The 14,679-nt window shown below is 55.6% G+C and overlaps 1 protein-coding gene and 1 long non-coding RNA gene across 3 annotated transcripts in view; one reads left to right on the top strand and one right to left on the bottom strand.

Annotated features, from left to right (window-relative positions):
- SIM2 (SIM bHLH transcription factor 2) overlaps window positions 1-3,507 on the bottom strand; it is a 55,996-nt gene extending 52,489 nt beyond the window's left edge. The window contains exon 1 of the mRNA XM_086675954.1: window positions 2,676-3,507. Within this exon, the coding sequence (XP_086532080.1) occupies window positions 2,676-2,850 (175 nt within the window). The 5' untranslated portion in view covers window positions 2,851-3,507. The remainder of the gene's footprint in view (window positions 1-2,675) is intronic.
- Window positions 3,508-3,594: 87 nt separating this feature from the next.
- LOC147577613 (uncharacterized) lies at window positions 3,595-11,622 on the top strand. Of its 2 annotated transcripts, none has more exons than XR_015240441.1 (3): window positions 3,595-3,706; window positions 8,804-9,181; window positions 11,286-11,622. It is a non-coding gene; the product is annotated as an uncharacterized LOC147577613 (long non-coding RNA). The 2 variants fall into 2 exon arrangements; XR_015240442.1 differs by lacking the exon at window positions 3,595-3,706 and adding an exon at window positions 3,806-5,340.
- Window positions 11,623-14,679: the final 3,057 nt, after the last annotated feature.

The raw sequence follows: 14,679 nt of genomic DNA, 5'->3' as shown, positions 1-14,679 counted from the left end.
TCACTCGGCAACTTTCCGTCCGCAGACGAGAGTCGGGGCAGATCCGGGAGTTGCCGCCGCAGCCGCGCAAGACTGCCTTGGCCCTAAACCTCCCTGATGCCGACGCCCGGATCCCCGCGGCTCCTCCAGGCCCGATTCCATTTCCTCCCCCCCCCCCCCCCGCCCCCGCCCCCAGCGCAGACCCAGGCTCGAGAACAGAGGCTAAATCAATTACGGCGCGGCTTCCGCAGGCCGCCCTTCGGAGCTACCGGAGTGGTGAGCAAGTTATTTTGCATAATTGAGGTCTCTCTAAACCCGTCTTTCTCGGCCCAGGCACCCGGCTTCACAACTCTGTGACCCAGACGGACTTGAGGGGAGCCGGGCCACCTCCCAGAGCTCCAGACCCAGGGCCTCCACGTCCACCCTCCAGGCAGGCCCCCGGCTCCCTGCTTCGGCCCTGCAGGGGGGCCCGGGGGCACACCACCCCCTCCTTCCTTCGCCTATCAATCTAGACCGTAGATTCAGGGCCATTTGCAAAACCGTAGGACCAAACAACTCCCTCCGACCGCTCTGGGAGTTCCAAGTACGCTACCCAACAAAGCACAGGGGCCCGGTGCTCTGAGTCCTGGACCCCCAGCTAGCCCACCCCTGCAAAGGGCTCGGGGCCAAGGAATTCTGGGCCCAAATGGCTGGAGACTCACTTCCCAGAGTTAGAACACCCAGATCTAGTTTAAATATCTGCAGAAGCAGTACACCCACCACTTCCCAATTTTTAGCAAGCTTTCCTGGAAATGCTCCAAACAATAAATGGCTTACAATTAGTCCTCTTTCTCCAGGCCTCTCTTTCTAACTAATTTCTGGCTTACTCGAAATCGCTGGTAACAAACTACTTAATATTCCGATCCTGGCTTCTCATGTGTTTCCCTCCATTGGGGAAGTGATAGGAGCCAGGGTCCTGTCCTGTCTCCACACCTGCTGGTATTGTGCAGATTAAGAAAGGGCTCACTCGGAAAAAAATACATAAATTTTGAAAAGAAAGAAACGAAGAAAAACAACGGCTCACCACCACTCCTTCCCCGGGTGGGAAGGAGACCTGGCTCTCATAAAACGTATTTCTCTTTTAATTTTCAGTGAAATCTCAGCCATAGAGGAATCTATTTCTCCAGTGGAGAGGTCACCCTTGGGCAGACTGATAGCGACCACCCGCTAGACAGCTCCCAGTAGGGGCTGGAGTGGGGGCCCCTCGGTATACCGGGGTTGGAAAAGGAAAGGTGTGTCGACCGGTGCGGAGGCACAGGTCACTGGCTCCCGCACCAGGGAGGAAAGCCCTGGAGGCTTGGAGCCCCAGCTGGGAGGCAAGGGCTAAGCCCGGCTACTGCTTCCGTGGCCCCTGGATCCCCCGCCCACTGTCTGCAGGGTGCAGGGCTGCAGGTCACGATGGCCCACAGGCCCCCTGAGCTCCACTGGGGAGCTAGTGTGAAGTGTGGCTCCAGACCCAGAGCCAATTACATGTAACAGGCTTTGGGGCCGCCAACACAGAGGTCAAGCTTACCGACTCCTGGTCGATCGCTTGGCCCGGCACTGCCTTAACGGAAGCACCCTGTGCCCACAGGACACCTGTCGCTGCACTGCAGCCACTCTCTGGTGTCCTGCCGCTGAAGTGGTCTCTACTCCCCCACTGGCTTCTGGGGCTCCACAGCCCTACCGGCTCCTCAGTCCTGCCCAACAGGTCCCCGTGCAGAGTGTCACGGCCAAGTGTCAGGATCTCTCACGCCAGGCTGCAGGCAACCCTGGCTGGGGACAGAGCCACTGAAAGGTGATCGGTTCAGAAGCACCGGGACACCAGAAGGAATGCTGTGGTGACCAGGCCTCCATGGCCCTGCTTCTCAGAAGTGCCCAGCCTGGCAGCCATGGTCACCCGCAGGCCATGTGCTAGCAGGGAATGCTGGCCGTCACACCAGGAGTCTGCTGGACCCAAGGGTCCTGGTGACCCGTGTCCACCATGGCACCTGCCCCTCCGGGTTTATAATTCCAATCAGGAAAAGACTAAGCTCAGGCCTGCCTGCCATGTTCGTACTATTTGCCCCTCTCTCCTGTGGGGGGGTGGGGGTGGGGGTTCGGCTCACCTACTTTCGGTATCTCCTACCCTGCTCTGCCCAGCCCTCCCCCTACCCGCCCCCCGCCCCAGGGGAGGTGAGCAAAGTAGATGCAGCTCCAGAGTCCCAAATCTAAGGCCCGGGCCTCAAACAAGTGCCTGCTTACAGCCAGGGCCTTCCGGCCCTAGGCCTCTGGGTGCACTCTGCTCTCTCTCAGGCCACGATCAGCAAGTACGTCTTATCCCTGGTCAGGGTGCACACACTTCCCCTCCGCGGAACGAGAGCAAGTAATGAAAGAAGGACAAAATAAAAGGGAATTAAAGAAATGAAAGAAAAGACAAGAAGGCAGGCAGGAAAACCAGAATAGCCTAGCATGCTCACAGAACAATTCCTGGTTCACCTGGCCCACGCTTGGACCAGAAGATGGTCCGGTCCACCCGGCGACAAGACCTGTCTCCTCTCTCCAGCAGGAGCCGAGGCTCCCCGCGCGGCCTCCCCCAAACGCGCTGGCACTGGCCCTCCAAGCCAGCTCCAGATCCCCGCTTGGGCCGAGGCTGCCGGGCTCCCCCAGCCCTCTCGGCCGCCCACCTGCGGCCTCACCTTCGGGGAAGACGGCCCGCATCTTCAGGTAGCTGGTGGTGAGTCGGATGATAGACGCCTTGTCCAGCTGCGAGGTGATGGCCGACGGCAGCGGGAGCAGCTTGGCCAGCTCATAAAACTCGCCATTTTCCTTCTCCCTCCTGGTCTTGGCCGCATTCTTGGACTTCTCCTTCATCGCGCCTCGGCTCCGGGCATATTAGACCCAGCCGTGCTCCAGGCCCGCGGAGCCTCGCTCCGGCTGCAGCGGCGGGGATGGGGAAGGGGCCTCCGAGGTCCAGGTGAGTCTGGGGCACCGCCCGGGGCAGGTGCGCGCGGCCGGCCTGGGGCACCGAGTAGCCTCTCCACAGCCGCTGGGCCCCGGAGCTCCGCGCGACCCAGCGGCGCCGCTCCGCGCTCCGCCGCCCCGGGCGCAGCCTCCCCCGGGCTGGACTGTCCCGCGGTGCCCTGAGCCCGACTTCCCGCTCGCTTCTGCTCGCTCTTCCTTTCTCTCTCCTAGTCTCCCGCGCCTCGGCTTTCCTTGGGGGGTGGAGAGCGGCCAGCGAGGAGGCAGCGGTGCCGCTCAGTCCTTGGCCGAGTGTTCGTACCCGCTGCCGCGAGGCCCCTCCGGACTGGAGGGCGGCATGGGCGGCGGCGGCCGCGGAGCCATGGAGCAGGAGGGGAGCGAAGGGGAGCTGGGGCGGAGGCGGCTGGGGCCCTGCCCGGGCGCGCTCTCCTGCCCTCTCTGGCCGTTCCCTTTGCCTGGAGACGCGGCGCCCGGAGCCCGCGATGTGTCGCGAGCCGCAGCAGCTCCGCGGTCCACGTGCGACCGAGCCGCGTTTGTTTATGGCGGACCCGCCTTCGGGCGGAGCACTCGGCAGCCGCGGCCCTGGGAGGGGGGCGGGAGGGGGGAGGGACCGCGGCGGGGGCGGGGGCGGCGAATCTCGCCTCCCGACCCCGCCGCGGCCCCGGAGTCACAGGCGCGCCTCCGCGTCGCTGCCTCCAGGGACTCTCCCAGGAGAGGCCCGCGCGCTCCCGGCCTCGAGGAAGTTGCGGTGAGTGCACACGGCGCGCGGTGGGGACCGGCTCCTGCGAGCGGGTCGCGGGACCTGGGCGCTCGGACGGGCGGCGGGGAGGGGCGAGGGAGGGAGGGAAGTGGGGGAGTGATACCTAGACCACCCCCGTTGCTACCCGACCGGTCCTGGGCGCGCGTGGCCGAGGGGAGGCGGATGGACCCGCTGGCCAGTGCCGTTCCGGGGTGGACCCAATCCTCCCAGCCCGCGCTGGTCCCGTGCCCTCACCTCCGCACTTTGCAGGGCCGAGGGCCAAAAGTGGGGGGAGCCCCGAAGGCAAGACCCCCCCCCCCATCTCAGGAAAGGGCGGGAGAGACAGGCTTGAAAGTGACCTTTCTGCCCTTTCTCTCCCCGAAACACGAGAGCGAAAGAAGATCGGTGCTTTCCCCGGAGGGGCTGGAGGCCGCGGGGACGCGCGGGCCAGACGAAAGGAGGGGACCGGGAGCTGCGCCTAGCGGCCAGGCCTCGCCCAGGGTGGCGGCGGGAACAGGGCCCGACACTACCCATTCCCGCAGCCGGGCTCGGCGCAGCCGGAATTTCGGGGAATCGCGGCTGGGGCGGGTGCTTCAGGCCGGGGGGTCTGCGAGCGGGAGACCTCGAGCGAGCGTTGGCGGGGCCCAGGGTGGTGGGCCGGGGGTCAGCTGGAATAGGGAGGAGCAGTCGGAGAGGCGGCCGTGGGGCGTCCTGGTGCTTTCCCTCAGGACCGCACTGGACCGCAAGAGCCCTCTTGCCCACCCCCACGCCACCCCCGCAGCTCCGCTCCTGCGACCCCGAAGGGCCCTCCTCCAATCCGGGTCGCGACGGGCGCACAGACGCGCACCGTTCTAGCAGTTTGAACGCCCAGGCTACCGTGCGGACGCGCGCGCTGGGAGACGCCAGCTTCCCCCGCACGTGGGGTCAGAGGGCAGCTGCACTGGACGCAGGGCACCGGGTCTTGCGGGTCCCTGGGCCGCGTGCCGCAGACTGCACGGCTATGGGGCCCCTGATTTTGAGGTCGGGTCGGGGAGGAGACACGCCAGGGCCTCGGGGCTCCGCAGCTGGGATCTCCGTTTCTGGTGCCACCTCTCTCCCTCCAGGCCCTTGGAGGAGCCAGCTGCTCCACGCACCCACCGACCCGGGACCCGCCTCCTTCCCCCCGCGCCTGGGGGTGGGGGGCGGCGGGCAAACCACCACCAACTCTGCAGCGGGCGCCCCTGACCATCTCTAGGAGTCCCTTTGAAGGGCAGAGGTGCGACAACGTTGAAGGCGTCTTAGCTCCCTTGGTGGGCAAGACAGTGTGCGCACACTCCAGCTGTGCCCGCACCTGCCCCGCGCCTTGCCGGAGCCACAGGTGGCCTTGCCAGCGGGGCCGGCGCTCGGAAGCCACTGAGAAGCGCGAATTTCGGAGTTGGTGCCCCCCACCCCCGCAACGCGGAGCTCAGCACTTTCCCTTGGGGTTTTGGATCTAGGAGCAAATTCCGATTTCCGGCAGTGCGTGCGGAGGAGTCCCGGCGGCCGCGAGCGGTGAGGAGACGCAGTACCCGAGCGCAGGGCGCCGGCCCGCTTCCCTGCCCTGGATCTCGCGCCTGACTGCGCAGTTGTCGTCTTGTGGCTTCCCGGAGAAGGGGCTCCGCGAGGTAGGGACTGCCGGTCGAACCCCGCCGCAGCCAGCGCAGGCCGCCTGTGAGTGCGCTCCGGCACCTCCCTGGCTCCGGGAGGATTTAACGCTTTCCTCACCCCCACGATTTCCGATCCTCAGTTACGGACCCGGGAGAATTACTCCGGGACTCGAAAGGGATTACTCAGATCGCCGAAACACCGCTACGTGGAAGTGGGAGAACCCAACAAGTAACAAGAACAGAAACTTTCCTTAAACCAGATTTCCCGGATTTTGCGGGAAAGTGTACTTGAGATCTAGTTATTTTCACAGCGGCAGCCGCTGTTCTCGGATCCGCAGAACAGGTTCGAATCTCGGGGCTTGAGCGGTAGCATTACGGGGCGTTTGAAGTGCGGGTGTAGGACACGTCAGTCCCTAAAGCCTAACTCAGCAGACTCCCAGGCGGGCATCGTAATTCCCCCCAACACACATCCAGTCAAGATACACACACACGCGCGCATCCCCATCACCGAAAGTGCCCAGGTGCTCGGAGGCAGACCTCGAAGTTTCCCAGGTGGGAAGAATAGTGGTGTCAGCGTGGAATAGTGAAGGAAGAACGTTCCCCACCACCCCGTGTGTGCCCTGTGGGATCTGTTCCAGAGTTCTTTTTACCGGACAAAGCCTGGGACCCCTGTTACACTTAGAAAGGGCACCCACAGGCTCTGTGTACAAGTGGGAAAAACACTTAAGACGTGCTAGTTAGACTGACCCACTGGTTGGGACACCTGCGGCATGCCCCTTGCTCCAGGGCTCCTGTGCCGGGAGTACCTCCTGGTCTATGCTTTGGGGCTGAATCCAGCTGCCTCGCCCAGAGTATGGAGTCCGGCCTGCAGGGGAGAAGTAATAGCTGCACGAGAGACCCTGAAGTCCAGGCATCATTCATAAACAGCAGTTCCCCTGCTGGCCTGGAAGGAGCCTGCAGAATGTAGAATGAAGAGAAGCTGGGGGCAGGAAGAGGACAGGTGGGAAGCCCCCCCCCCCCCCCCACACACACACATTGAGGTCAGCAGGCTTCGGGATCAACGCCAGTTCGCCAGGCGCCCCCACTCCCAGTCCTGGTTCTCAGGCTTTGGCTCACGGAGGTGCACCAGCACGCCTTTACGCACCCCCCCCCCCCCCCACCTCTTAGAAAGTTTCCATTAGGAAACCGATCTGGAAGAAATTGAGGCCCCAAGAGGAAAGGGGCGGGCCCAGGCCGCCCCACATCTGCTTGGATTTTCCGCTTCAGATGCTCCGCAACTGTTTTTCCCCAGGCCGCACCCCGCGCCTACCTGAGGCCCATCCCCCGCGGAAACCGACTTTCGAGTGAGATCAAGAGGGAAACTCGCAGATGTTCTACCGGGGATGGGGCTCCCGGAGAGGCTGCCGCAGTGGCAGAAGAGGATCAGAGACTTTGTCACTAAGGATGTGGGGGCGGGAGGAAAAGTCCTCCCGTCCCTAGCACTAGATTTGGGGGAGAGGGTAGCGACCCTCTGAAGTGGTGTCTGAGGAGGACTTCAACCACTGAAGCAAAACGAGACAATAGAAAATCCAGGACTACGGCCATTCCAATCCATTCGATTTCCAAGCAAGATACAGTTACTGCAGAAGGTCCCACGAGCATCTAGCATCGCGTCTAGGACTATCATGGCTGGGAGGCGTTTTTGGTCTGAGCTGTCCGAAAGAGTACTTCGATTTTTCGCTCCTTTCCTTGGGTAAGCCCCATGGAGACAGCATCAACTTTTCCTGGAGTCATTGCTACTCTCAGAAAGGATCAGCCGACAGTTACAATACCACTGCTCGTTGTTTAAAAGAAATTAGAGGTAGCCAGAGCAATTTCCTAGTGATTCCAGTCCTCCAGAGGTCTAGACAGTAACTGGTCCTGCTCACGTATTTCCAAGGAGAGGAGGAAGAAAAGTTTATCTTTTTGGGTTTTTTTTTTTTTTTTTTTAATAAATTTCTTTCACTGGAAGTTACTCCGTTGGAGAAAGCGTTTGCTTTCAGCTGGGTGGGCAGTAACCTGGGCAGATTCGCCCTTGTGTATCGGGTCCAGGGACCCCCTTCCTGGCTGAGTATTTGGCCCTCCCTGTGGTGCCTCAGGCATAATTTTGGGGCCGGGGGCAAGAGAAGGAGGCACTCCAACGTGAGGCTGTGGGGGCTAATTTGCATCTTCTGGGCTCCTTCTGGGCCTGCTGCAAGTACTCTGTTCTCTGGGATTTTGAAAAGACCACAGTCCTTTTCTTCAGACTCAGTTATCTAGGACGACTTTGGGTTCTGAGACTGGAGTCTGGAGGCCTCAGGTGGAGGCAGTGCTTCCTGACCTAGGAAGGGAGTAGCTACTGTCTATTTATTTAGGGGAACCAAAAACAGTGCCACTGGTAATTAATTGTAGTGATTAGCAAAGTCCCTGAGCATGGGCCACAGGGAGCCAGGGAAGCTGCATCAGATTTGGATAGAAGAAGGCCACTCTTTTCTTCTACTTTTACCTGTGGGTGAGGGGGTAGCCCCTCCTTTGCACTTCCCTTCCCTGTCTCCCCAGCCGGGCCCCACTTTCCATTCTCTGAAAAGAGGTGGGGAGGACGTGGGCGTGCCCCTCCCAATGCACTCAGACTTCCAGTGTTCTCCAGGGAGGGGCTCAAGCAGGGCCCAGAGCTCTGGATCCGAGCTCAGGGACAGGAAGGGATCCTTGGCAGGGGGAGAGAGAGAGAGAGAGAGAGAGGGAGGGAGGAGCTGAGAGACCTCCTCCAGGACCCAGCAGCCTGAAGCCTCCGCTGTTCTCTTTTCACAGAAAAAGATCACAAGATCACAGTTCTGGGAAGAGATTGCACACCGTCTCCCCTGCAAAGCCATCGCTTTTCGCCTCCAGCTAGTTGGGGGTCGTGCCTGGAAACCTTTGAGCTGGAGGAGTCTTACTAGTCCGGCGTGCGCCCAAATTCCTCAATGGTTATACCAATTATATATTGCCTTGAAATCTGAAAATCAGTTCGTTCATTAACAACTGCGCTGAAACCGCCTTTCAAAAACATCAACCAAAATTTTCCCCTAAAAAAAAAAAAAACGAAAGAAATCTTATCCACCAGAGATAAATATTTCTGCACATCAAAGAGCACAAACCTGATGGGCTTAATTTTTTTTTTTCCTAGTAGGTCTTTGATATAAGGCTGACTACAGACCAGGGTTATTAAGTACTTTGAGGACATAAACTCGTTTCATTTAATTAATATAACGGGGTTGTTTGCAAAGCAAAGCAAATATTGGGGAACCTTCCCCCTAATCGAAACAAATCTGTAAAGAGAGGTATGCTAGTTTATTCGTGGTTCGGTAGAGAGAGTTAGAGAAAGGCCCGCGGGCCGGCGGGCGGGCTGGACTAGCCCCCTCCAGCCTGCCCTGGGCACGCGAGGCCGCCCCGGCCCGGGGTGTGAGTGTTTTACTGCTCTGCGAAGATTTTTTTTCTTTTCTTGCAGCGGCCGGCGTGGTAGGCGGGTTTCCCAAGAGGTGTGTGTCCAGGAAAACACTCTTCCCTCCACGGAGGAGAAAGAGGCGACGCCCACGGCAAAGAGCAGTCCGGCGTCGGGGTTCGGGACGCGCCAAAGCCGGACTTCAGATCTGAGCGGCCGCGGGCCCAAGCCGGCGTGGAGACGTCACCGCAACTGGCCAGGTAGGGAGGCGGTGGCAGGACCCCTCCTCTCCAACTGTCCCTACCCTGCACCGAAACACGGCTTTGGGAGCTGCGGGCCACACCCGGAGACACCGGCGGCCGGAGAGGGCCAAGAGTCAGGCTTCTCCGACGCTACAGGTCTTCTTAATTCTGCGGAAAGGGCTTGGGACTCCTACTCACCGCGGTGGGTGCGGACTCAGGAAGAGTTAGCTGTAGACAGTTTGCGGCGGCGTCCCGCTTCTTTCGCGCGCAAAGTCTCCGGGCGGCCCCGCGTGGTTAGAAACGCGGCGTGCGCAGGTTGGCGGAAGGGGGCGCAAGGCGCACGGCCGCCAGAGGGGCTCGATCAGCGAGAAGAGTTGAAGGCTCAGCGAGCGCCGGCAGATCAGAGCGCACGGGGTGGTGGTGGGAGTCAGTACACTCAGGGATTGGGGGGGGGGGTGCGGTGCGCACGGAGGGGGCGCACTGTACGCGGAGCGGGAGGTGCAAGAGCGCGCGGGGGCGCAGTGTACCAGCGGGTGGGCCTCGGTTCGCCCGGGGGCGGGGAGCGCGCGGCGCGCTGGGGCGCGTGCGGTTGTGTGTGCTGGGAGGTGTGCGTGACGCTCCCGTGCCTGCTTGAGGCAGTCAAGACATCATCCCCGCCCTGGCACCGGCAGCGGGTGCACACCTCCACCCTACCCACTCGGGTTGCTCGGCCTGCGCTCTGTCCCTCCCTCCTCCCAGATTCTTTCCACGCGAGAAGTGAGGACCAGAGGGAGATGGGGCGCACGCGAGGCCTGCGGGAGAGGACAGACCCAGTGCCGTTGGGTGAGGGATGTCTGGTGGGAATTAAAGGCTGGTGCTTTCATCTGGGCCTCTCCAAAGCCCCGCAGACCGCTCCCAGCTCCCGCGCATTTAGTCCGGCTCCGGAGTCAAATTCTCTTGTCGGCGGCACAGCCTTGTTGGTGGGAGGCCCCCCCCCCCCCCCCCCCCCCCGTGATCCGGGACTGGTGACCTCCACTGTCGCTTGCCCTCGTTTAACTGCCCCAAGACAGAATTCCTTTTAGATGCTAGCGAAGAATCTTCTGGAGGAGAAGGCACGCTTTAAAACACGTTTTCATATAAAACTAATGACTAAAAATTAGCAATTTTTCTCAATCCAAGAATATTTTCCCTGGCAAAAGCATCGGTTAGCTGATAAACTAGTTACAAGGTAGATTCAAGTTGTGTGGCTGATGAATATTTTTAACCGCCAACTCCAGCACCGGCTTCATTTTTTAGAGGGCAGAAACAAGCTAATCCTGGTTATTGTGCTAATGCTCTTTTCGCCAGACGGATGTGGACAAAGACATGATTTAATCTTACTATGGAATACTCTGTGCCTCTCTCTCTCTCTTTCTCTCTCTCTCTCTCTCTCTCTCACACACACACACACACACACACACACACAAGATTTTGAACCAGGCGGGTGAGCCCTTGGGCACCTTCCGTGCTGGCTGTGCAGATTTGCACATTCAGGGGTCACTTCTCCTGCTTTCCTTCATTATGAGAGGGGTGGTCAGGGCGCCTGTGTGACTCAGTGGAATTGTGCAGGTGCTACTCTGCTCCCAAGGTCAAGGCCAATTAAACCGGTTAATCACGGTGGTGTGAGAGACCTAGTTTCAACTTTGCTTTAATTTTATCTATTTTTTTTTTTTTTTAATGTAAGCTCTTTGCCCAAGGTGGGGCTTGAACTCAGGACACCAAGATCAAAAGTTCGGTGCTCTACCAACTCAGCCAGGCAGGTGTCCACTCAGTCTTCCTGTTAATTTTGGAGAAGCGCTACCAATCACCCGCCCCTGCCCCGGGAGTGGGGGTGGGGACGAAAGAGGTGGATACTTGGAAGAGTTTGTTGAGAAATCTAACTTTTGAATAAGTGCAAGCAAGTACGGGGTAAGGAAGGGCCCAGAGGCGAATGGCAACGGCAGGGTTGGATCATGGTAGTCGATGACTCGCTTAGCGAGGCCACAGGCACCGTTTTCCACTTGTTTGGGAAGTGTCAGCACTGCAGGGGCACAAGTGACGGCCCCAAACCCCCTTTAAGCACTTTAAACAAGGGAGTGGACACTGCAAAGCTCATATGCTACTGGGTTTTACTTCCTGGGTAGTTGGGAGGCCAGGGAGGGAAAAGATCCACGCCATTATTAACCATGCACAAATAATCTTCGTGTTTATTGAAGCCTACTTAAGATAACTGACCAGAAAACACCTCTCTGTTTCAGCAACATCAAGGGTGCTCCACTGAAAGCTAATGAGTTTGTATTTCTGTTTAGCCTGATGTCTACACCACGGTTTTGGAGAAGCTGTCAACTCTGACAAACGAAGGAGCTGAAGGAAGCCAGGGGAGCCGCACCTGCCAACACCGCTGAAGCCCCAGGGCCGACCCCTCCCTGTGTGTTCTTTAAGAGTGCTTGGACTTTACTTGATCCTTTGAGGTCCAGCAGTTGGACTTTCTGAGCGTAAGTTCCCGAAATGGAAATTCGCACTCACTATCTTGCACAAATATTTTAATTTCTGAATGGCCTGGACTGAGCCAGGGGGCAAGGGTCCTTTGTGCCATAGCCATTGCGAATCCTGAAAAAGCTGCAACCCTTCAGCTGAGAGTGGAAAGACAATGCTTTAGACACCCAGAGAAAATTCCCAGCTAGAAAGAAAGAGAGGAAAAAGCTCCAAGTGTAGTTAGAAAACTCACATTTGTACAAAAATCCTTTGAGCCTTATTTGACAGTGAATGTCTTTTTCCAGTTTTGTTTGTTCTTGAATCTCTCAGCAACCTTTTGCCTGCATGACTCTTGAGATTCGTTCCCAGCAAAGGTGACTGATGGATCTTTTAGGAATTCATGCTTTCAAGTTGATTTTCCGTGTTGGTCATCGAAGCTGCTTCACTTTAGATACTTTATGGGATGTTCATGAAGGGAACTGGGGGGTGAGATTTCTCAGAGTGTCTCTAAAGACATTATTCATAATTAAAACAAATGATGCATGGAAATCACCAGAAAAATTATGGCAAGTAATGTTCAAACATGTTTTCAGGCCATGTGGAATAAATAAAATCATTAAGGGCTGGCTGGGTAATGTGACCTCCCAGCTTTATTCTGTGCCCGGATGACCTGATAGAGATTCGTAGATGTGACAGAAACATCTGGGATGGGAGACAAAGAACATCAGTGCTTTCTCCAGGTATTTTGTGTATTGATAATGAAAGTTAGAATTCCATTTCTTCCAAGACCCCGTGCACAGTACAATCCTAGAGATGGGTAAGATAGCACGAAAAGGAAAATCTTAAATCTTAAGATTATCTTCAATCTTAAAATAATCGTAAATAATCTTAGATTGTTTTTTAGGGGAAATAAAGACTGGAAAGCCCATGTGATAGAGTCTGAAAGACAGAATGAACCTATTAGAACTTAGACCCACCTGGTTATAGATCAGTTGGTGTTCAACAGGTTTTTCGGCCCCTCAGCGGTGAATTTCCCAAAACAGACCATCTTGTTCTGAAACTTAGCTGTGCCAGGAAAAGCAGTAGACGGAGGTCCCAAGGTTTTGGAATTACAAACCTCTTAAGGTGGTAGTTATGTGGGTACAGCCACTTCCTGATAGCAAAGTAGAGCAGGGCCTGTGAAGGCTGTTGAGTGGCCTGCACTGGGTTTAAAAAAATTTTTTTAAACCTTTTGATTTATTTTTGAGAGACAGAGACAGAGCGTGAGCAGGGGAGGGGCAGAGAGGGAGACACAGAATAAGAAGGAGGCTTCAGGCTCAGAGCTGTCAGCGCAGAGCCTGACATGGGGCTCGAAGCGTGAGATCACGACCTGAGCTGAAGTCGGATAGTCAACTGACTCAGCTGCCCAGGCGCCCCTGGCCTGCACCAGTTTAATGCAGCTTCCAAAAGTATTAGGTTTACAGTCTAACTTACTTGGAGCATTGGTGGACCGGGCCGGTATATGTCCATTTCTAATGTTCCTATGGAGAATCAGCATTTAATAGGACAGTTAACTTAAATTGGTTAACTTAAATTGCATTAAATAATGCAAACCAAAGAAGCAGTTGCCCTTCCTAAGAAATGGTCCCATTTACATACCTGAAAGAATAGATACAATTTCCAGAGCCATTGTGGTTGCCCGGATGCACTGTAGTGTGACTTACTCAGATCATTATATATATACATATATACATACATATATATACATATATATCTTACTTACATATGCATATATATACATATATATGTGTGTGTGTATATATATATATATACACACACATAATATGTATATACATATACATCTGTATATATATGTATACATATATATAGATATATATACATATATATCTGTATATATATATACATATATATATAGATATATATACATATATATCTCTATATATATATATTTTTTAAGCTCTACACCCAACCTGGGGCTTGAACTAACAACCCCGAGATCAAGAGTTGCATGCTCTACCGACTGAGCCATCCAGGCACCGTCTTAGGTCATTTTAGATTCTTCACAGTCAACTAAGTCATGGGCCCATGTGGTGACTCAGTGTGAGGGTGGCTGGAACACGGGGATCAAGGGCAGTGTGTTCCCAGGCACTCATTATTCATTGCAGTCTAGAGCTGGACTGACTTAGAAGCAGCTTGTACTTTACCCAACAAAAGGAATGCAGTTCTTTGAATTGGGGAGTCCTCACGCACTCCTGCTTGCACACAAGCTGTTACTCATTCAGGAAACATCCATCCGGTGGCCCAGAGTGCCAGGCACCTAGCCAGACATTTGCATGATAAAAGTGAGTTCCTGCCTTTGAGGCCATTCTCAGTCCTGATAATGCTTTGATTGAGAATCTGACCTGCTAATGTGTGCCTTAGAAATGTCCCTGGGTTTTGAGCCATTGATTCCATCTCTGATTATTTGTGCTATGGAAAGCATTTCCAAAATGAAAAAGGCCTTTTCTCATGAGTATTTGTGTAATGGTTAAGGGTGCAGGCGTGGTGTCACGTGTGGATTTGACTCCTCTTTACCCCCCTCAGTTTTGTTATCTGTACAATGGGGATAATAGCTACCTCATAAGGAGATTATGAGTTTTGACTAAAAAATGAATGACATGTATAGTGAGTGTAAAGGGCCTAGCGCATTACCTGGGTGAGGTGCCCCAGTGAATATGTTTTTGGTGTGTGTGTGTGTGTGTGTGTGTGTGTGTGTGTGTGTGTCGGTGTTAGCATGGGACCCAAGAGCGTTGTGCTGAGGCCAACACTTCCAGTGATGGTGTTTTCATCCTAGGCTGGAAGCTAATGCTGGATTCAGCCAGCCCGTCCTGCAGTCTTTCCTGAAGTACTTCTCGTAGTTTGGAAGCACCAGAGTTCCTCCATTAAATCTCTTTCTGCCCCCTGTTCCCCCCCAAAAAGACAATTTGTTATCGGCCACTAAATCAATTTGTTATCGACAACTAAATCCTGACCGGCATGAGTTGGAAAGTGTGCCAATACTATGAAATGTTGTATGATCACCAGCAAAACAACAGAACTACAGAGAGAGAGACCAGATATCCCTTCAAGTGTTGATGGTGAGTATATTTGGGTAGGAAGACCATGAATGATCTTTCGGTGTACTTTTTGTTGCCTTTCTTTTTTAAACAGCAGCTTTACTGAGATCTATTCACATCTCATTTAAATTCA

The sequence above is a fragment of the Puma concolor genome, chromosome C2 (genome assembly GCF_028749965.1).
Source record: "Puma concolor isolate L17-30 chromosome C2, mPumCon1.1.hap2, whole genome shotgun sequence".
In the NCBI taxonomy this organism is placed as follows: Eukaryota; Metazoa; Chordata; class Mammalia; order Carnivora; family Felidae; genus Puma; species Puma concolor.
This window is presented reverse-complemented; position numbering and strand designations above follow the sequence as displayed.